At 58.0% G+C, this 22,547-nt stretch overlaps 1 protein-coding gene across 5 annotated transcripts in view; it reads right to left on the bottom strand.

The window, feature by feature from the left end:
- Bahcc1 (BAH domain and coiled-coil containing 1) overlaps window positions 1-22,547 on the bottom strand; it is a 56,948-nt gene that overhangs the window by 18,992 nt on the left and 15,409 nt on the right. For all 5 annotated transcript variants that reach the window (XM_076543907.1, XM_076543911.1, XM_076543909.1 and 2 more), the window contains exons 2-9: window positions 16,715-16,894; window positions 7,524-7,646; window positions 2,914-4,665; window positions 2,582-2,690; window positions 2,082-2,272; window positions 1,793-1,951; window positions 1,288-1,535; window positions 800-1,130 (exon numbers count right to left, since the gene is read on the bottom strand). In XM_076543907.1, coding sequence (XP_076400022.1) covers window positions 800-1,130; window positions 1,288-1,535; window positions 1,793-1,951; window positions 2,082-2,272; window positions 2,582-2,690; window positions 2,914-4,665; window positions 7,524-7,646; window positions 16,715-16,894 — 3,093 coding nt within the window. The remainder of the gene's footprint in view (window positions 1-799; window positions 1,131-1,287; window positions 1,536-1,792; window positions 1,952-2,081; window positions 2,273-2,581; window positions 2,691-2,913; window positions 4,666-7,523; window positions 7,647-16,714; window positions 16,895-22,547) is intronic.

The raw sequence follows: 22,547 nt of genomic DNA, 5'->3' as shown, positions 1-22,547 counted from the left end.
TTTTTGGAGACAGGGTTTCTCTGTGTGGCCCTGGCTGTCTTGGAACTCACTGTAGACCAGACAGGCCTCGAACTCACAGATCTGCCTGCCTCTGCCTTCCCAAGAGCTGGGATTAGAACCAGCCTGGCTGGAAAAGAGGGTTTTTAAACCATGGTATTTGAATTGGGGTTTTCTCTGATCTGAAACAAGTTGGCAGCATGAGCGGCATTATGTCCTATTAATTTAAGACGAAACAAAACAAAACACTCAAACACAAGACCTCTGCTGACTCGGCCTCCTTACTATGGAACTGGGACAGGCTTTATGTTCATCAGATGGGTTTCCAAAGTGCTCAGCCTGATTCAGAGAAAATCATAGGCTACTGGGAAGCTGGTGGGTGGCAGACACAGGATCCCAGCACAGCCACTTCTTGCCTCAGGCAGGGCAGATTGTTTCTCTGGCCCAGATGGTGGCACTGTCCCTTCGCTCAGCTTTGTTAAAAACCTGGGGTCACTGGCTGGGGACGGGTCCCCAGTCTGATGCTACCATCTGTGGCAGGCCAGGCACGTCACTCCTCACCACTCCCTGCACTGGACGGGGTGGATCTTGTTCTTATTTGGCCCCATTTACCCAGAGTAGAGGTGGCCTAGATCTGGACCATTACACTAACCCACGGATCAGAGGAGGATTGTCGAGGGGGACGAGAGAGGAGGAGGAGGACTTCACGGCCTCAGTATGGGAATGCCTGGGTAGAAGAGAGGCAGCCCCGCCCACCCACCAGGGGTAAGACCCGCCAGACCAAAGCGGCTCATTCCCTCACCTGGTTCCAGCGTGGTGAGGTCGGTTCCAGCCCGCTGGCCCTCCCCACTCTTGTCCTTGGTGCTGGGCACCTTGGAGCCAGGCCCCGGGCTGCCAGGAGGACAGACGGATAAAGTGCAGGGGGCGCTGGGACGAGGTGGTGGCGTGGGGCAATTAGCCGGGGTCTTCAGAGTGGGTGAGTGGCAGCAGGGTGACAGCTTGACCAGGCCTGTAGTGGCAGATGAGGGGGTGCCCTTGGCCATGGGGGTTAAGGCAACTGGCTTGTGGGTGGACTTTGGGGCCTTCTCCTGGGCAGGTTCCTCCAGCTCCATGTGGCGATCCTCAGGCTTGCGCTGTTGAGTGGGGGGAAGAGGATCACACCCTCAGTACCCCAGTGGCCCACTGCTTGGTGGGAGACATGCAAGGGTATATCCTGGGGTCATCTGCATGGGACCGGAGGGGTAGAACAGTCTTGGGTCTCAGGCTGAGTGGCTGTTGGGAGCATGGTACCTGGAACTGGGCCGCTCGCTGTAGCTCCATGGCCTGGGTGGTCCGCTGCTGCTGCTGCTGCTGCTGCTGCTGCTGTTGCTGCTGCTGCTGTTGCTGCTGCTGTTGCTGCTGAAGTGCATACAGCTCTTGCTGCCTAAGCAGCTGGGACCGAGAGTACACTGGGAGCTGGCCAGGGTGCTGCATGTGTGAGGCAGGGCCCCGGGCCCCATACATGGGGGGCCACAGTGAGGCCTGGTCCATAACTTCAGCTGCGGGCAGAGCCAGAGGACTATCAGTTCCAGCTAGAAATGAAGGACCGACCTGGGCAAATTTCCCCCTCATCAACCAGCTCCATCTCCCTTCAACCCTCCTGAGCCCATCCCTAGCCACATACCTCATAGTTCTCTCCTGGGTCTCGGTCAGCACTTGCCTACTTGGTCCCATCCCTCCTACCAAGACTGCGGCCCTCCTCAGATCCACTGCCACAGCCCACATGCAAACAGCCAGACTGGAGAAGAGTCCTTACCGAGTGTGTGAGGGGTCGTGTGGGGCGTGGGTTCCGAGGGCAAGATGACTAGCTGTGTGGATGCATCCTGGGGAAGAGGAAACACTGAGGGCATGGAGCCGGGCACAGAAGCTGGGAAGCCAGGGGGGAGGTTCTGGTGCAGGGCAGGGTGTCCGAGGCCTGAGGAGCAAAAGTGTAGTGTTCAGGCCAGAGAGCCCACATGGAACTCAGGCTTCCCACTCCTGGGTGGCCAGGAGAGGAAGACCTCCAACCCCAAGACAGCCTCCCAGTCTGCTCTTGGAGCACTGACCATAGGAATGTCCCCCCATCCACAAGGAGGGACTTCGGGTGCGGGGCAGCCAGTGGGGGTGGGCAGGGTGGGGGTGGGGGGCCGGGTCCCCGCCCAGCTGGCCGCCTTGCATCATGAGGTGGGGGGGCAGGTCTCCAGGACAGCTGCTCGAAGGGTGGATCCGGGCAAATTCCACGAGGTCTTTGTTGTCTCTGTAAGATCATTAGCGTCAGCTTGGCCCCCTCCCTTGCCCTAGCCAACCCCAACCCCTCAACAGACTGTCAACCTGCAAGGGGAAATGGAGCTGGAAGGCTCCTAGGAGACCCCAGGCCCTGGGCCTCAGTTCCCAGCAGCGGTGCTGCTGGCCGAGGGTAAGTCAGCAGAACCCTCTGGGAATGCTGGAATTCCGTGTATGCCCTGCACATGACAGGCCAGTGCCTGATGCCATGGTTATGACACCTCCCTTCCTCCCATGAGGACTCTGAGCGGGCAAACCCTCCAAGGGCCTCCACTCGGCTTACTGTAATAGCAGTTCGCGGCCAGGCAGCCCCAGGCGGTCATCACATATCCGGGTCCTTTCCTCCTCACTCTCCAGGTCCAGTGCATGGGTAGCACGGGATCCTCCAGCAGCTGCACAGAGTAGAGATGACAGAAAAATCAGGCTGTGATATCCAGAGCCACTGACTGAAGCACACCTTGAGTTGGGGGCTGATGCACTGAGGCAGGGTCCCCTGGCCCTGGGGGTTTGGGAGGATCTTGTAGGGGCAGAATTGGGGAGCCCGTGGGGTTCACAGGCAGGGAAGGACCACTGTGGATGCTGTCCACCTCACTCCCCTGACCAAGGGTAGCATACCTTTGAAGGAGGGGGCGGACCTGCCCTGCCGCCCACTGTTGGTACCGTAGGCCGTGTCGGGTCTGCTGACCGTGTCCTTCTGCCGGGCCAAGGCCACCGCAATGCCCACAGGTGGCTGCCGCACTTCCCCGTCTCCATGTGGAGCCTCGTGTTCCCGGCTGCGGGCACAGTCGGGTCTCTCCACTGGGCCTGGGCCCTTAGTGGCTGGGAACTTGGCTTCCTGCTGGACACAGCTGGCCTTGAGGCCACCCAGACCCACAAAGGGGGCCTTCTGGCCTACGACCAAGGCTTGGTTGCTGTACTTGAGCAGGTTCTTCATGGCCGAGACCTCATCTGGTGGAGTGGGGAGCTCCTGGGACAGGAGGGTGGCCTGCTGCAGGCCACTGCCAAAGGGGTCCAGGTAGGCACTGCCCTTTCGTTCCTCGTTGATGGCCATAGAGGTGCTGTGGCTCGTCTGGACACCCCATGGAGGTATATGTGGCCCACTGTAACCCAGAGAAGCCAGCTCCACAGACTTGCGTTTAGCCTCAGCACCACCGCCTCCTGATTCTACCTCGGGAGCCACCAAGTGCTGCTGGTGCCGGATCCTGGCCACCTTCTGGGCCCCTAGAGGGCCAGCAGGGACTTCTTTGCTGGCCATTTTGTCTAAAGTGCAGCAAGCCTGGGTGGCCTTCCCACTCAGCGAGTCTTGGTGATTGGGCCGGGCACAGTCCTGTGAAGTGGTAGGCAACTCGAAGTAGCCACTTTTGTCCAGACCACCTTTGGGAAGTCCAGGGAAAGGGGCCTCGGGGCCTGCACCGAGGTACTCCAGGCCCTTCAGCCGGGTGTGGAGAGCCGCCTCAAAGCCCCCAGGTCGCCGTTCACTCTTGCCCTCGGCCTTTAGGTGGGCGTAGGAGACGCCATAGGGTGCACCATGGTCGGGGGCCATGGCCCCATCCAGGTGCCGGTCCTTGCCATCACCTGCCACGGCACAGGCCTCTGCCACTTGGAAAGGGCGGCTCTTGTCAGCCAGGTGTCCCACAGAAGGCACAAAGGTGGACCCACTGGCCTTTAGGTCCCGGGAGGAGACTTTGTCCTGCAGCGGGCAGAGCCCATCTGGACCTGCATGCAGCTGCAGGCAGGGGAAAGAGCCTGCAGGACCTGTGCTGAGGGGAGGGGGTGGCCCGGTAGGCAGGCCAGAGGGTACTGTGTAGGACACAGCGTGATGCAGCATCTGCCGCCGCTCCAGGCACTCACTGAAGGCTGGCCCAGGCTCCACAGGGCCTGCCACCTCCTTGGCACAGCGTCCAGGTGCTGCCACACCCGTGCTGGGTCGGCCTAGCATGCCCCCTGCACAACTGGCCAGTGAGGCCTTGCCCACGTCACCATTGAGTACCTTGGTGTTGAGCAGGCAGGAGGTGAGGTGCTTGGGGCGGCCCTCACAGGACCCCCGGGGTGCGGGGCCCCCCTCCTTGCAGGGCCCCTCGGTGGGCATGGGCGGCACCAGCTTTTGTCGGTCTTTGCCGCTGTCCTCCTCTGCCACTGGTCGTTCTCTGCCCTCTGCTACCTTGCTGGCTTTTTCTTTGCCCAGCTCTTTGCCCATGAGGAAGCGATCGAACTCCTTGGGACCCTTCTGCAGCGGGGCAGCCTCAATGCGGTCCCGGCTGCAGGATCCGATGGGATGAGCAGGGGTGGCTCGGGGCACTCCAGGGAAGTTGTGGTTGGCAGGTAGGATTGTGGGCTGTGGGGGCAGGTTCCGCAGGTAGAAGTTTTCTGTGAACCAGAAGTGCCAATGTCAACAGGAAGTGGAGAGCAGCCAGCCATGAGCCTAGACTCGAGTCCGCAACCCTGGCAAGGTTTTGTTTTGTTTTGTTGTTTTGTCAAATCAAAGAGGGGGCTGGAGAGCCGGCTCAGTGGTTAAGAGCACTCACTGTCCTTGCAGAGGACCCAGGTTTGGCTCCTAGCACCCACCTGATAACTGACCACCATTCCTAACTCCAGCCTCAGGAGAGCTAACTAACACCCTCTTCTGACCTCTGTGGGCATCAGGCACACAAGTGCTGCATGTACCTACATGCAGGCAAAACACTCATGCACGTAACATGAAATTTTAAAAAACCAAAAAATATGTTTGAAATCACAGACATATACCTACAATATAAAACCACCACCTTCAACTGTTCGGCTGGGGCAGGCCCCCAAGTACAGTTGGAGCATCACCACCATCCACAGCCAGAATTTTACCAACTTTCCGAACTGAAGCTTCCCTTCTAAACCCCGGCCACCCCTTCTCCCCTCCTGTTCTAGCCCTAGGAGGCTGGAGTTGCAGGGCCTTGCCCTGTCTTTTCCTAGCCAGCTCAGTGTCTGAGATTTTCAGGGTAGAGGTGGGTATCTCTGCCCTCTGCTACTTTGCTGGCTTTCTCTTTGCCCAGCTCTGCCCATGAGGAAGCGATCGAACTCCTTAGGACCCTTCTGCAGCTCTACAAAGCTCCGGCGATGTGCAGCCCAGAACACGCACTGTGGACAGCCAAGTGCCCAGTGGTGCAGGGGCAGTGACGCCTGTAGTTCCTGCCCCTCTCCGATACCAAGTGCTGTGACTGCCATGGTGGGAGTCAGTCCAGCGTATCTGAAGATGGGATGGTGTGGGAGACCCACCTCTGGGGCATTCTGAGGAGCGCCCCCCACCCACCAGACTGCAACATCTTTTTTGACTCTCTCAGATTAATAGGATTGGGGCGGGGTTGTGGGGGACCAAAGTAGGGAGGACAGACAGGAAGTGGCCTCTGGTGAGACAGAATTATCCCTCCTTGCATCCCAACCCAGCAGCTCTAGGTCACCCAGCATGCGGATGGTAGCTCCTGAGGATTCCCTCTGCAGTTGGGCCCTGGATCTGGGGCAAACCCTTCCTGTCCAGTAGGGTCAGCTCCAGGCTGTCATCAGTAAGTCCTGGAGACACCCACTCTGTGCCAGCCAAGCTAGAGCCACATCAAGCCTCTGGTGGACCCTAGGGGCAGCCCTGCCTAGCTGGGTGGGTGGACAGCAGGACCAGGGCCCTAGCTAAGGGAAAGCACCAGGCAGGGAAACAAAAGAAAAAAAACGTTTGCAACTTGTAAAACTGTCCTCAGTCATGTAAATTCCTTGTCAATTTCCTCTAATTAGAAACAAGGGGGAAGGGGAGAAGGAGAGGGGTAGCCCAGGAGAAACCTAATTAGCTCAATTTCCAAAACCAAATAATGTTCTTGGATGAAGCTCCACCACAATATTGTGAAAGCGGAGAGGCCTGGCCAGCAGCCGCCAAGACACCAGTCAGCCCTACCGCCCCGGAGGGAGTCCCTGGGCCCAGGTTCACCAGTCTGGTTTCTAGGGCTTAGCCTAGCCACCTGCCCACCCTTGACAGATGCTGTCAAAACAGCTGCAGGCATGGGGGGGGGGGGCTGTGTGACTAAGGGCTTGGTGGATCCAGCCCACAAGCGTTCAAGTCTGATCCCTGGGAGCATGTGGCTGGGCTGTCCAGGATGGATGAAGCTAGGCCCCTAAGTGGGGCTGGGGTAGGCTTTCTGGCCACACCCCAAGCAGGGCAGCCTGCACCATTCACAGCTAGCCCAGTACTAGCAAGGCCAAGGCTATTCTGAGCTTCAGAGACTCTAAGACTCTTCCATGCCCAATTGTGCAGAACCATTCCAAGGATCCAGACATGCTAGACACCCTCGGGTCCTTAGTTCACCTTTCTGGTCCAGGAGGGCTCCCCAAAGGCACTCCGTCCATATCTCAGTTCCTAATGACTACTGGCAAAGAGAGGGCACTGTCCTCTACCTCAAGTGGAGCTCTTGAGGGATCTGTTGAAACCTCCTACCCTCACTCTCTCTCCACCCACTGCACCTCAGTGCCTTGTCACATGGGAAGCACCTATGTCTCGCACCCCCTGGAAGGCCCCTAGCCTCCATCTCTAAGCTGACTTTACCTCCTCAAACTATACTTAATCCAGTGGTCCCTCCTACAGCTGGGCTGGAAACGAGGGTCCTGAGGAAGACAAGCCTCTCTCTGGTGTGCATTCCTGAGGCCACCAACTCTGGCCTTATGGGACTTTATGTCTGGGTTTGTGTCTTATCTCATCATGGAGCCACCTCAAACTGAAGCGTGGCCACTAATCCAATGCCAGCCCTGCCTGGGTCTAGCCACACCACAGAAGAATGTCCCAACGTGCAAACAGCCCCCAACCCCAAACAAAACACCTCCACCTAGAGACAGAGACTGAAATCTCTGGCTTTAGCCCCAGCCACCTCTAGCCAGGTGGGAGCTGACCCCTGCTCATGCAATGCCTGCTTAAGGAACTGTCTCATGAGATAGGGGCTGGAACAGGGGCTCCTGGCATCTAGAACTAGCTCAGACCCAAGAGTAAGTCAGGAATGCAGCTTCTGTACCGACCCCCAGGACACTTCCTGTCCTGACCCTTGGTCCTAGAGCTTGTGGGCCAGCATGGTTGCTTCAGAGTACCCCAACTAAGTGCTGCGCCTGCAGCTGGCGGTGGTGCTGGGACTTCCTCCTCCGGGCCCCACCTAGCCTGGGGAGGGGGCCCACCCAGCTCACACCCAGCATGCGCTGCACCCCACACCAAGCCCCACAGCACTTGCCTTTTTGGGTTCCATAGAAACGATGTTGCCCATAGAGAACATTGCTGTTTCCATGGTGATCCAAGTGGCTCACGGGTAGGAAGGTAGATGCCAGACTCCCCGAAAATCTGGGGTACGCAGGAGCTAGGGAAGCAAAGCACTGGCTGTAGAGACGACCCTTAGCGCCCTGGCCCTTACCACCCTGACCCCAAGGAGTCAGGAAGTAGCAGGCAGCCCGGGAGCAGCACCCCGCGGAGCCTGCTCACAGCCCGCCAGTGGGAAATCAACCCGTCAATACATCATATTAACTCTGACTCACTAACACCATCCCTCCGGTGCCGCACAAATTGAATTGCGGATGGGCTAGGGGCTGGAGGGGGAGGGGCTGGAGGGGGGAGGCTGCCTTTGTTTCCCTCCCAGCAGTGCTTGGCCTGGCTGGAGCTTCCAGGCCAGGCCACAAAGGGGCCTGGAGGGCCGGCTGGAAAGGAGGAATGCAGTGTGGACTCTCCATGAGTTCTCAGCCAAGGGAGGGCAAACCAGAGAGGGCCCCCAGCCTGCACCCTCCACAGGCACCCAGGACAGCAGATGGTCTTGGTAGAGTTGTGCTGTACCCCACAGCTGGTCTGGGTGACTCACACTCGAGGTAGCTGAAGCTAGGATATGGCCAGTTCCCACTTGTTGGTAGCCACGGGTCTCTCCCCTCAACTGGCTTTTCTATGGGGACCCAGCATCATCTTACGTTCCTGCCTGCAAGGTCCCTGGCAGGCCACACGGCGTACAAGGCCTTAGCCCCAACTCCTACCTGGCAACACAGCAGCCCCCGTCTGCCCCTCAGAGGCAGCCAGAGTTCTGAAGGGCCGCACCTACATGGCACAGCAATGCTGACCACAGCCTAGAGCCAATCCCACCCTGCTGACCTTGGGCCTACAGTGGCTCTTGTTACCTGGAACAATGTTCCTTTTCCCCTTACCCATGAGGTCCCAGCTTGCAAGAAAAATGACCGATCCCTGACAGCAAGCCTTAGGAGGGGGCACAAAGCTGTAACACTGCGAGCTGGAGAGATGGCTCAGTGGTTAAGAACACTGGCTGCTCTTGCAGAGGACCTGGGTTCAATTCCCAGCACCACAAAGTGGTTCACAATCACCCATAACTCCATTTTCAGGGAACCCAACACCTTCTTCTGATCTCAGTGGGTACCAGGCATACATACGGTACAGACATATATGCAAGCAAAATACTCACATACATAAAATAAAATCAGTACATCTAAAACATTTTTGAAAAGGAAAAAAAGCTGCAGTATCGCAGACTCCTCTGGGGGGGCTCAGAATTGGAGACCCAGAGTGCCACCAGCCCTAGTACTAATGGCTTCTTGGCTGGTCCCTCCCATCAGGCCTGACAGGAGCCGGGGGACCTGGACCTCCATCAAACCCACCAAGGAGTCTTGGCTGCTAGTAGCTACTGCCCCTACCCACTGCCGTTACCAAGACAGTTGCTAAGATATGGGGAGGGGAACTTATGTCTTCTCCAGTCTGGCTCACTGGCTCAGGCAGCTGGCTTTCTTTCTCTGTTAAATGGGGTGAGGGATCTTCGAGGACACTGGATCAGACTGAAACTATCCCTATAAGGGACTGCATATCCTCAGCAGCATCAAGGTCTTCAGTCAACTCAGTATGAACCTAAAGGCCAGTTGTGGGTACACGAGGTTGGGGCACCCTGAGGCCTGTTGTGAGCATTAGGCAGAGGCTCCCCGGGGGTGAGCTGGAAACCTGTAGGATCAACTCAGAGATGCTCTGCCCGGTGGGCAGGCATTTCCCCGCACTACAGAACAAATCAGAACAGGGCAGCAGGCTGGGCCCAAGTGGGGTCTGCATATATGCTGCTCTGGACACGTCCCCATGGTCAGGCGTCAGGACTCTCTCGGTGTCACGGTGAATTCAATGACAAGTCTCGCTGGAGCCCTGCTTCTCTCAGCCTTGCTTTACTTGGCTCCCCGGATTCTTTTACCACAGAACTCCCAGGCTGTTGAGGTGGGGACTTCTTTGAACCCCTCATGGCTGAGAGTTTAGGAGAACATGGTGACATCCTAAAGAAGCAGATCCAGAGCCACATGACCGCTATCTGGCCATGTCTGTCCTGTCCCACGTCTCCAAAAGCTGATCTGCCTGGATGCTGAGGTCAAGGAGGCCTCTGTGGCAGGGGCCAGGCAGCTCTGGAGCATCCTTGACAGCTCAGGCAAAGGACTCAGAGCTGGTAAACAGTTCACAGCACACACACAAGTCTTGGGCAGAGACCACATGCTACACCCTAATCCCATGGGACTACCACTCAGACCCCTGACTAATGACACTGGGGGACAATCTCTAGTTTGGTGGCTCTTGGGTGCTACATGTAGGAAGAGCTCTATCTTGTCTGACAGTGCAGTCTTCCATCTGAGTCACAAGGCCGGGGGGGAGGGGGGCGTGTGAAGACTCAAGAGAATTCTGTGACATGGAAAACTGCCCACACGGTGTAGCGCCATCTCTCAGACGAGAGTGTACCCTCAGACCACCCGGGAGGACTTGGAGACAGTGCCCACTGCCAGGCTTCTTCCCTCTTTCTGAAGAGCAGGCTGAGACCAAAAGACCTGCCCCATTGGCCTGGTGTGTGTGGACACATCTGCAGCAGATGTTAGCCAGATTAAACTCAGCTCCTGGAAGACTTGACAAAAGCCGAGAGAGAGGCCTGGGTGGGAGCAGCTGGGCAGGGGGGTTGGGGCCTAGAGGAGGGTGGGGGTAAACCACTGCAGCTGTCCCTGTAATTGGCTGCTGTTAAATGTTTTACGGGCCTCGTTTTTTTGGTAAACAGAAGTCTGTAAATTCCTCCTTCCCAGACAATGTTTCCAGGCTCAGAACCCCCTTGCACTCCGAGGAGGCCTGGGCCTCTTCCTGCTCTCTGGGGGCAATGGGTACTTGGCGAACTGAATAAGGGACTCCCTTCCCACCGTGGTCCTTAGGATGCTGTGAAAAGGCCGGTGGATGCCAAGCCAGGGAGCGGGGCTGAAATCTACTGGCCATTCCGACCCATGGAGGTTCATCTCCCAGGCCTCAAATGGGGGAAACGACTAGAGAAGGAAAAGGAGAGGGGCAGAGTCTGGGGGATGGAGTGAGGAAAGGGGGTCCTCTTAGCCCAGCAATAGAAAGGCCCCTTTCTTTTCCCCAAGACTACTCCTGAACTGAAGAGGAGAATAAAAAATGACTTTCAAATCCAAGCTGCTCTGAGACGGGAACCAAGGCTAGGAGACCAGCATCCTGAAAGGACACCAGGCCTGGGATGGGAGATCCTGGCGGGGAGCCAGGGGCACCGGGGAGACGACCCTAGGGCAGAGAGAACTCACTTCTGACCACCAGGTCTACTCGGCCCATTCTCCTGCTGGAAGGTCCAGATCCCGGGGCTTCCCCTGTCCCACAGCCTCTGCCCATCTCAAGCTGCAGCCGCTGGGATGGCTCCAGTGATCACATGACCCATCTGAGGACACCCGCTGACTCGGGGAAGGGGCCCTGGGTAGGTGTGGACGCCGGGCTGAGGACGGGCTGAGGACATCCCATCCTGCCCTGCACTGCCACAGCTACCAGAGACCCTGACGATGGTGAAGGTGGGGATTCCCGATCAACAGGCAGAAAAAGAAAAGATGGCCAGAGGTGAGGTCATCTGGAAACAGCATTCAAAAGACAGCCGGGCAGACAGGTAAATGGGCAGCTGGGCAGGGAAGCCATGAGGTGGGGGCTCCTCCTGCCCACCCAGAAGATCCTCAGACAGGCTGCAAGCCTCCACCTTCCCACTGGGAGACATGGGGCCTGGGACCATTTGCTGTCACTTAGGATGCTCAACAGGAACTTGGTGCTAGCCCTCTCCCCATAACACCCCTTTCACTTACCGCCAGTGATTTCCACTGCAGTTCATTCAATGATAGACCAGAGTGCTGGGCTAAGAATCCTAAAGCTAAATTCTCATGCCGCTTAATTGACTAGTAATGTCTGCCCTGGGAACAGACAGGATGTGGCAGCCAGTTCACAGGACGCTTGCCATCTCTGCTTTAGTGGCTGAAGGGAGTAACCTAGCAACAACCCAAGCTCTCTCTGCCAAATGCCCCCGCTTCAGGGTCTCCTCATGCTATTGGTCAGAATCCTAGTCATCGAGGCCAGGATTTCAAAGTGCAGCTCCCAGGATTGACCACCCAAGTGGCTGGAGATTAGAATGGCAGCCTTCAGAGTATGTCTCCTCCCTAAGGCCTGCAGAGTGCTGACCCATAACTGCAGGGAACAGGGCCCTGCAGTCTCCATGTCCCCAGGCTGAGAGGAATAACTAAGAACCCGAAGAGCCAGGCTCCCACGGGCAGGCTGCCCTGGATCCAGAGGGACAGTCCTCCACATCACAGGGATGTGGCACTGGCCAATGGGGGGCTGGGGAAGTCAACTGATGATGGGAAACCCTGGAGCAGGAGTTTCCTGATGTGGCCCCAACACCTTTCCGGCATCTAGGACAACAGTTCTGTCACCCACACCTTCTGCAGGACCCCCAGATGGTCGGTCTATCGTGCCTGGGACTCCACTCACCCATGGGCAGTGAGCATGTGCATCTGAATGGCAACTGTTTTTGCTCAGGTGAGACCCAAAGATCCAGTAAGATCTTTGCTGGTGACCATGGCCACTGCCCACCCCACAGCCTCCAGCGTATACCTGGGAAAGGGTGCTGCAGGCAGGAGCTACTCTCTGAAGTACTGGTCCTGTGTCGTTCTGTGTCCAAGCAGCTGGGTCAGCCAGCGTGGTTTACTGGTGAAGAAACATGCTCGGAGCCCCTAAGCTGAGCGACTGAAGCTAAGGCTAAGACCGTTCTCGAGGCTGTGACAACGTGAGGATGAGAACCTGGGACCTGTTTCCCTCCGTCTGCAACGAGGCTGGCTGGAGTAGCCTAACCAGTGGGACACCCTGATCCCCAGGGCAGGGTCTAAGAGTTCATTCCTTGATGTTCTCCAAATCTCAGGGTGGCCAGATTTTCCCAACTAGCTCAGCAGCTCCTTGGACATGGGGAGGGACACCATGGGACTTGGAGGACCTAGGGTGAGGCAGTGGACCAAAGAGGAAGGGCCAAGGTTCTGAGGGGGGGTCAAGGGGATATTTCATGCAGCAGGTGTAGAGATGGCTCAGCAGTGTTGTGTACTGCTCTTGCAGAAGACCCAGGTTCTGTCTCCAGCATCCACCTCTGGTGGGTCACAATGACCCGTAACCTAACTCCAGGAGACCCAATGCCCTCTTCTGGACTCATGAGCACCTACACTCACATGTGTACACCCACCCCCCACCCGCCGCCACAGAAACACATTTATACACATAACTAAAAATAATCTTATTTTTTTTTTTTAAGGGAAGAAGGAGAGGTTGCAGGGTACAATGGATCATGCCTACGTATCAGCAACGAGGAGGTGTGGACAAAAGGATCGCTGTACTTTCTAGACCAGACAACCAGCCTTCACGGCAAGGTCTAGGCCAGCCAGAGTTGCACGGTGAGTCTGTTTCAAGAAAACCAAATGAAAGAGCAAAAGAAAGGGAGAGCGCGCCCAGGGGCTGAAGAAAAAGTGTTAGGGCACATGCAGCCACCAGGGGGCAATTCCAAGGCATGGAGTCTGACGGCCACAGAGGCCTCGGGCCCACCCATGTAGGTGGATGCTGGATAGGACCTGTCTTCCTGCTGGACATGTTCCAGGCCCTGCTTACTCCTGTGCTAAGTCTTGAGGTCTCATAAGGTATTGGGGGAGACAGAGGCAGCTGGAGAAATGTGGGAGTGTGTGGGGTCTGGAACAGCAGGGCACACTTGGTGGTGGCTCCTGTCTCACTGGGATTTAGCCAGGCAGGGATGGAGAAGTGGCCACCAGGGTGGGTGTGGCTTTGACAGAAGCTGGCCAGGCAGCCAGCCAGCGCTGGCACGTGTGTCATGGCTCCCCCTCCAGGTGGCACAAGAGACCACGACCAGCAGGGCCCAGTCAGCGTGGAGCTCCTGTACCCACCCCCAAGCCCCTAGCAACAGCATCCCCTTTCATTACCCTGTGGGTGGTCCCAAGCAGGCAGCTGGTGGGGGGGGGCGCTGTTCAGGCTCGCTGACAATGGGGCCAGCTGTGCCGCACCACACCCCAACCCCAGCAACCCAGGCCAGGTTGGCAGTTAGCCACTCACCTCTGCCCCAGGCTAGTTCTGCTGTCCACCCTACCCCAAGGCCTGGATGGTCCACTTCTGGCAAGGCCCATCATCTTGGGTGAGCCAAGGGGCCAGAAGGCCTGGGGCTCAGCAAGAAAGTCCTGCTCCAGGCCAGATGTTCCTAGGCGGCTCCTCCAACACCAGGGTGCATCCCTTGAACCCCCAGCTGTTCCAGGGACACAGGAAGCCCGGGCCCCCACTCTAGCAGCTGCCTTGCAGATGGTGAGGGGGGGTGTTGTGGAGGTCTGCGAGTCCCTGTCAGGAGCGGGAGGGCACCCATGGCTAACTCCCACATGAAGTGCTACTTGTCGGCCCCATCCTGGCCTACCTGCCCTAGACACGAGAATGCAGGGGGGAGGCGGGGGGAGGCTGGGCAGAGTCCCTGCATCTCTACATTCTGGGGGTGGCTGAAGGAAGCAGGACGAGGGCAAGGCTGGGCCTCCTGGCCGACCGCCCAGGAGGCCCCCATTGTGGACGGCCCTCTTTCTCGGGCCGTGTCGCGTGCTCCCGCCTGCCTCGCCCCCCCACCCTCCTGTACACACATGGCCGAGAAACAGGCCCTAGCACGTGGAGCCAGCTGGCACCTCGTCAGACTAGCAGCCAGGCACGCTGCCAGGGCAGGCAGCCAGGCTGCCACTCGCTCCCGCCCCGCCCGCCCTGGCCTCTACCGCACAGAGCAGGCTGCACCATGTGGCCCGTCAGGGAGTGAGGCTGTAGCCGTCGGAGACAGGGGAACCCCCGGGCGGGGGGGGGGGGGGCAGTGAGGGGTAACCTGAGGCACAGGCCTGAGAAGTATGGGTTGTCATGTGACTCCCAGACAGACGTGGACTTGCTGCCACTCTCTGGGGGAACTTAGAAGGTTCCACTCCAGGACTGCTGCCTCCCCACACACCTGTCTCCAGCCCCCAGTGGGCCCTGTGCTCTGCTGTGGGGAGCCGTGAACGTCCTGCTTCTTGTCCTGTATGCACCTGTGCACGCTCTCCCCGACCTGACCCTGGGAACTTCATTTTACACCTGCCACACTGGGTGCCCAGCAGTGGGCAGAGACCCCTGCTGCCTTGGAGCTGGTCTCAGAGACAAACGCTTCTCCTTGGGACACAGCCAGGCCCCTCTTCCTGCCTTGAATGTGGGACAGAGTGTGAGCGAGTCATAGGACACAGCCCAGAAGCCCAGCTAGGCTCTGCTCTCCACAGCACACTGCTGAATTCCGGCTTCCACCAGCCAAGTGGGCATCCTTGGGACTAGGACATGAAAACAGAACCTACAGAGGCTGGCTGGGCTCCTTTCGGGGGCTGAGGTTTGAGGCTACCTAGGGTGGGTTATAAGCAATCCTACCAGACAACCGTTGATGTAAGGGAAGTCAATGGCTGTGGGTGCTCTCAGGGGGCCTCCGCCCACCCTCCTGAGTGAGTGGCCCAATAGGGAACGGGACTGGGCTCTGGGCAGGTGGTGGCACCCACAAACTGCCCTTCTCCCGGGTGGTGTCTCCTGGGGTGAGATGGAGAGGAAGCAGGCATGTGTGTCTTCACTGAGTAGGAGGTGGGCTGACATGCCCGGGCACTGATGGGGCACCGCTGGTTACCAGGATGGAAATCACGTCAGGTGGCCCAGGCACACCAGTCCACCTGTGGTCAGTGCGGGGACGCAGCCCTTTCATGAGTGGCCTCCACGGCTTGCTCCTTCTGCCTGGCCACCCTCATCCTTCCTGCAAACATCCTGGGAGCCAGATGCTACGGCCAGCTGGGAGATGCCCAGCAGACACAAAAGGCTGGTTGGAGAACAGGGAGCAAGTGTTTCCTTCAGGGCCCGGGGCCACCCACAGCTGGCCGGGGAGTCTCTTACCAGGGCCCAGCTCCGTCAACCCAGACTCCACCCAGGACTCTGCTGGGAGGGCAAGGGTAGGTCTGGGCTGAAGACCTCACTCTGTCTCTTTGGTCCTCGGGACCCGGCCTACCCTCCGTCCAGGAGAGCCTGGTCCTTATCTCCTGTCCAGCTCGTGTGCTCTGGGCAGAGCCCGAAGCCAGATCACTCCAACAACTGGCCCTCCCTCGTCACCTGTCCTGTTTGGAAAACAGCCCCTTCTTGTTGCACAAAGAGGTTTCTCAGGCTTCCTGCAGTGCTGGGCGCTAATCTCTCTGCCTAGAACACGGACGGACGGACAGGCTGTGCGCCGTGTGTGGGTCCACTGCGCTCTGTAAACAGGACGCCTGAGCGCGGCAGTCATTGAGTTACGGCAGCGCCTGGTGCCAGGAGCGAGAGCTCTGTGTGCCCGCTGCCAACTGCAATTACCTCCCGCGTGCCAGCCAGGGAGGGGGGTTAACCCTTCCTGTACCATGGGGGATGCACAATCAAGAGAGCAGAAGCAATGACCAGGCCGGGAGTCCTGGGGACCTGGGGCCACTTCCCAAGTTAACCTCAGACACCCGGACAGAGTACACCCCAGTCTGGGAAAGGCCAGCAGAGGTTCTAGAGACCATCCTGTTTCATGATGTCGGAGTAACAGGTACTTCTAAGGTGCCAGAGGGTACCAAGCACAAGGCTGGCGGCCCAGGACGAGCTCTGTCACAGGCAGGACTGGGGTGGGGGTGGGAGCAACCATGGTCTCTGCCTCCTGACAGCTCTCTTCTCCCTGCCTCTCCCTCCCAGCTGACACATCTGGAACCCATGCCTGCTTGAGTCTGGGGAGGTGGGGGGCGGCCATGGTGGAGGGCATGGCCCAGCCCGGCTGGCCCAGCTGCATTCCAGATTTCCTTAGTTCCCTGGAATCCTCCCTGCCTAACATCTGGAGCACACATCTGGCCAGGACCAGTGCCTACTGGGGCCACCCCCATTTCCAACCAATTACCGACTCCCCTGAGAGACTTCCTCAGCAGGGAGGCAGCCCCCTGCCCTAGCACTCTGGGCAGGGCCTGACCGCAAGGGCATCACCACCTGGTTCGCGATCCCTGGGCACAGCAGTCAGGAGCGCAGGACCTGACTTACCTTCGTGGGAGTGGGAGAACCAGATCTGGGAGGTGGCAGGGTGGGATCCTCGGTAGGCTGGCTCCGAGGGAGAGGATGTAGGGCCACTAGGGTGTGCAGAAGCTGTGGATCCCAGGCTGCTGGTGAGGAAGCTGCCCATGAAAGAGGAGGCTGGGGGATTTCCCATGAGACGGCTGCTGGCTGTGGACACAGGAGAGAGTGAGTCTGTGGCGCCCCCACAGCGTGGACACAGGACAAGAGTGAGTCTGTGGCGCCCCCACGGCGTGGACACAGGACAAGAGGGAGTCTGTGGCGCCCCACGGTGTGGACACAGGACAAGAGTGAGTCTGTGGCGCCCCCACGGCGTGGACACAGGACGAGAGGGAGTCTGTGGCGCCTCCACGGCACCACATGAGCAGCGCGGAGCCCACGGTGCCGATTCCCTCCTCCAGGTGCCTTGCAGGAACCCTTGCTCCCATAGGGCCCCTGTCTTCAAATACCCAGAAAACCATGGCAGGAAAAGCTGCCCACACACGGCCTTGACAATCACACCCAGGGTCCTGAGCCTCCTGAACCTCTGGTGTCTTAGGAGTAAAACCTTTTACTTCAAAACCACATTGCCACCACCATCTGCACCACCACGACCCACAAACCATTACCATACCCACAACAGCAACAACAACCAAAGCATCACCACTACCACCCACACCACCAATCACACCATCACTGCTACCACCCATACCACCACCACCAATCACACCATCACCACTACCACCACCACTAGCCACATCATCACCACTTACAACCATATCACTACCATCCCACATCACCACAACCCCTCATTCATATCACCCCTCATTAACCCCACCAAAACCCACACCAACAACGACCACCACCACCTACATCACCCCACCCCCAGCCCCATCACCACCACCACCACTATCCACATAATTTGGTCACCATCATGTCCTTAACCACCAGTACCACCCACATCACCACTACAAACAGATCACTACCATCATCACCATCACTATCCACTCCCATATCACCATCCCTGTCACCACTAACAACCATATCACCACCACCAACAGCTATATGACCACCACCACTGCCACCAACAATTATATCACCTAGTCACCATCACTAACCACATCACCTCGCCATCATCATTAGCGTACACATCACCCCCACTGTGACAACCACCATCACCACCAATTAATCACATTACCAACACCATTACCTAACAACCATCACAGCCTCTTCCGTCACCATCATCACCAACTAGGTACTTAGCATGCCGTCAAAAGCACATTTAGGACTGGGTGGACAAACTCCCCCGGGCCTTCTCATTAGCACAGCTCTCAGCCCAGGCGGTGGCACTTGAAGGCCTCTCTGATGCCGATCGCTCTGTCGGCAAGCTCTGCCCATGCCTCACTGAGGGGCCCAGGTGACGCACTGGAGGCTGTAGGGGCAGAGGTCCCTGCCCTTTCCTGGGAAGTGTGGGAGAAACAGGCCTTTCCCCTTCCCCACACCACTTAACTGACTAGTTAGACAGGGGTCCCAGTCCCAGGTGAATAAGCAGAGACTGAACTGAAAGGAAGACGGACATGTCAGGCAGGGAAGGAGACCAGAACTACACAGAGCAGCTCTTCACGTCCCCTCTGGGTTGCTCAGGATCAGGGTCCGACAGAGCTGGCAGAGCAGAAGACAGTCATTTATCTGAGGCTCAGACACTGAGAGTCCCAGGCTTCTTGGACGGGTCCAGCATTTTCCTCAGTGGTCTGTGAAGGCAGTAGATGGTGAGCTGCCCCTGGCTCCAGGCTGGCCTCCAGGGCCTGTGCACCCTCTTCTGCTGCCCACCAGCCTGCTACATCCTCCACTGGTGGCTGTCATGGTCTATGCACCCTCTCTGCCGGAGTCCAGCAGTCAGGGCCAGGCCAAGTAAGTCTCCCTGGTTGTCATGGCTACCAGCTCTTGTCTGCACACAACATACGTGCACAGAAAGCTTCTGCATACACGGCCGCTCGGTGGGTGGTCTGGGCTGCACTGTTGGCCCTTCACCCCAGCATGGTGCCCTGGTACCTTGCCACCTCTGTCCCTGGGCAGGAAGCCTAGTCCACGGCCAGCCCAGGGTGGAAAGCAGAGCAGAGCGGGCGGAGCCCGGCCATCCCAAGGTGAGTCACAGCAGTAGCTTCCCGCCCAGGAGGCAGGGAAATTGGTGAACTGGTGATGCCTCATCTCGCCTGGCCTGGCCCTGGGAACTTCCCAAACACAGTGTGACTCAGCAGGGAAGCACTCAGGCTAGGGGAGGGGACTGCCCCGTGGGACCCTGGCATCTATACTGAGTTCCACTAGCTTCCAGCCTAGCGGTTGGAACGCGGCTTCTTCTCTTACTGGTGTGAAGGAATGGAGCGCACAGTGGAGAGGGCATGGCCACAGGAGGGGTCTGTGAGACCTAAAAGGGTCCTCTGCTTTGTGCAGGCCCATGAAGAACATGCTGACGGTGCCTAAGAGCCAGGGACTTCCCGGACAAGACCACATGGCTGGGGTTGCCAGGGGACCCTGTCCAGACCACAGGCGTGTCCACGACACGGGAGGAGGCTCCAGGCTGGGAAGGGAAGTGCTGGCCTCCTTGCCCTGCTCCAGGGACTGTGGGGGGCCATGCTTGTGGGCTGAGTGTGGCTGCTCCAGCTGCAAACTTTCTGCCCCCGCCTCGCCTGCCCAAGTCCCTCAGGCCTTTCTGTTCCTCCCACCCCAACTCCCTCCTAGGGAAGCACCGCCCACCCTTTCCTCTCTAGACCATGGGAAGCGATGGAGTCCAAAAGTTGGGTCTGCAAAAACAATTTCTCCAGGATCTTGGCTTGGGAATGGTGCACCTTGAGTTCTCACATCACAGTGGACAAGCTGGCATTGACCCTCAGCTCAGTGTCCCACAGGACCCACGGATCCATGAAAGTGAGGGGTGGCAACAGGTCCCTCAGTCTCCCGGCAGGGAGGGGGACCAGCGCGGGTCTGGACATCTAGGTAAATGGCTCACAGCCTAGCAGGATGTCTGAGTACTGGGCCCCCAAGTCAGAGCCCAGGTTGTCTGAGGGCATCATCTGCCAACCCAGGATCCTGACCCTGAGAGGAACTACAGTTGACACTCTGCTCCACTATTGCCCCAGAAGAGGGTCCTTCTGACTGGAGGCCTGAGGGAAAACAGCCTGGCCAGCCCCTACCCTAGCTGAATGAAGGCAGGGCCTGCTCCAGTGAGAGGCTGGCAGACCTGTGCCAAGCTCTTCCAGCCTAGGGCCCTCATCACCCCGTACTGGCCTGTTTCTGACTTGGGGGTCTTTTAGGGGTGCTTTTTACAGCTGCTTCAGCTAAGCCCATTAAAGCAGGGGCTGCTGTCTGCAGGGTCTGTGAAATTCAGGAGGTTGGGGCAGGTCACAGTCCTGCCCCTCTGGACCCTCTGACAAGTCACCTCCTGTGGGTTTCTGGCTGTTCCTGGGGGTCTTCACTTCCCTCCCTTTCCTGATGAAAAGTGAAGGACTGAGCATAACGCCCTCACCGCACACGCCACATCTCCTGTCCAAGCAGTAAAGGCAGCGGAGATCCCCAGCCCTAAGGTCACTTCCATGAGTGTTTCAAGGGCACTTCTGGGCACTGGTGACCTTGGCATGGAGTTCTCCTATGGGGTAGCCAACTTCCTGGAACACTGGCCCAGGAGACATCACTCCCTTCCACAGTTCAGGATGGCCCAGGCAGGCCCCATATGGGCCACAGATGATAGTGACCATGACTCTAACTTTGGAAGAGTGGGATTCTCCTCGCCATCCTGGCCCTGGTGGGAAACCTGCGAGAGATCCTGTGGGCCTTGCCAAGTGGACAGCCTCGTGGTGGGCGGCAACTGTCCGGGGGAAGAGAAGCATTCCTATTCCTTGAGGCTTTCCTCAGCCTACCTGGCTTCTAAGGGACCTGAAAGAAACCCTAGGACCTGGGATCTGTGTTCCATTGTCACCTCTGAGGACTGGAGAGATGGCACTGGGCCAGGCAAGCAGAGCCCTGGGCAGACCTGGCAGCCACTTTCTAAACTCTGCCTGCTGACCAGGAGCCAAGCCCAGGCAGGGCTGGTGCAGTGGCTGCCTGGGAGCCCAGTTCAGCTTGGGCCCTAGCCAGGGCCACTGCCTCAGGCCAAGTCCAGCCGGGAACTAGGCTGAAGGCCCTTTCCTCTTGGCAAAGTTCCCTGTCTATGAATGCTGTGGTTACCAGCCTAGGAAGGACATGGCGAAGCCTGGTACAGTGGAGAGACCCAGAAGGGCTTCTGACAGTGAGGCCCTTCAGTCAGGCCCTCAGATCTTCACTCCAACCACACTGGGCCCAGGTCATTGCCAGTCCCAGCCCACAGCCCCAAGGACCACAGGCTGAACAGGCCTGCAGAATAATGCCACTGACCACCCAGTCACCTGAGTGTGTACAAGCCCAGCCCACTGACTGAACATTTTCCCAGAAAAGATCTGAGAAGTGTGAGGAAGTGGCCTCCGGGATAGGCAATTCTGTGCTGTGTGTGCATCAGACCCTACCAGCCACTCTACTGGCCTGCAGCTCTGGACATGAGGCAGGTTGTGGTCTCAGCTCCAGGGATACCTGCCCAGGACACCATGAAGGCCTGGCTTGAATGCCTGGCTGGCTGAGAAAAACATTCTGGAAGCCAGCACGCTGGAGGACTGACCCGACGCACCTCAGACAATGAACACAGAAGGCAGAGCCCTGTCCACGGGAGGCTAGTCTGTTCCCATGCCAAGGCAAGTGACCTGCATGGGACCACGGGCCACAGCCGGATCATGGCTCCTCCAGGGCTACCAAGAGCAGGAAGGCTGGGGAAACTGCTGGGCGGAGCAGAGAATGGTCTGCTAGGAGGTCCCCTGGCACAGCACAGCTTCCAGACCCCTAACTGCTGGGCGGAGCAGAGAATGGTCTGCTAGGAGGTCCCCTGGCACAGCACAGCTATCAGACCCCTTTCTGGGAAGATGGTGTACCTGTGTGAGGAGGGAAAGAGAACGGAGTCCCTGGGCTTGTCAGGGCTCCTTGGAGGACTGGCCATCAACTGCAACACAGGGGAGAACAGCCCCTTCAACCTGGCACTTGGGGATGTAGAGGCTGCCGTCCTGGAACACCCTGGTCCCGAGAGAAGCCGAACTGCCTAGATCAGGTTGGCGTGTGTGTGTGTGTGTGTGTGTGTGTGTGTGTGTGTGTGTGTGTGTGTGTGTGTGTGAGAATCTAGCTAGCCATGAGCCAGTAAGAAAGTCAGAGAATGGACTAGCAAGCAGCCTCCTTTCACGGTTTCTTCATCATGCTCCTGCTTGAGCTCCTAGTTCAACTTTCCTCAAAGATGGAACGTGACCTGGAAGTGTAAGCCAAATAAGCCAAATGGTGAGGTTGTTTTGGGCCAGACTGTTAAATCACAGCAACAGAATGAAACCAGAATACCTGGAGATCTCTGACCACTGAGACCACTATGTGGTCGGTAGGGTAGCAACAAACGGCACTGCCTGGAGGCAAACGTGGCCTACATGACTAGATACAACTCTTGGCAGAGGAGGAAGGAGAGACAGGCCTCTTTCCTCTCGCCTATGTGTGCACCGGGCCCACGTGTGGGCCACGACAGTCCACAGACCTGAAGTCATGGGGCAACCTGAGAGTGCCTAGGAGCGTGGATGTAGCCTGGAGAGGGTGTTGTCAGCTGAAGCCTTGGAGAACAAAGCCTTCTGGGTCTGACTGGCTGCCTCACACTGTGTCAAAGATCCCCAAGCATCTGGCCCACCTGCGCCCATTCCTGAGTGGCTGAATGGCCAGGTGCTAGCTAGTCGGT

Source organism: Peromyscus maniculatus, chromosome 8 (assembly GCF_049852395.1).
Source record: "Peromyscus maniculatus bairdii isolate BWxNUB_F1_BW_parent chromosome 8, HU_Pman_BW_mat_3.1, whole genome shotgun sequence".
In the NCBI taxonomy this organism is placed as follows: Eukaryota; Metazoa; Chordata; class Mammalia; order Rodentia; family Cricetidae; genus Peromyscus; species Peromyscus maniculatus.
Note: the sequence above shows the minus strand (reverse complement) of the source record. Positions and strands in the feature narration are given on the sequence as shown.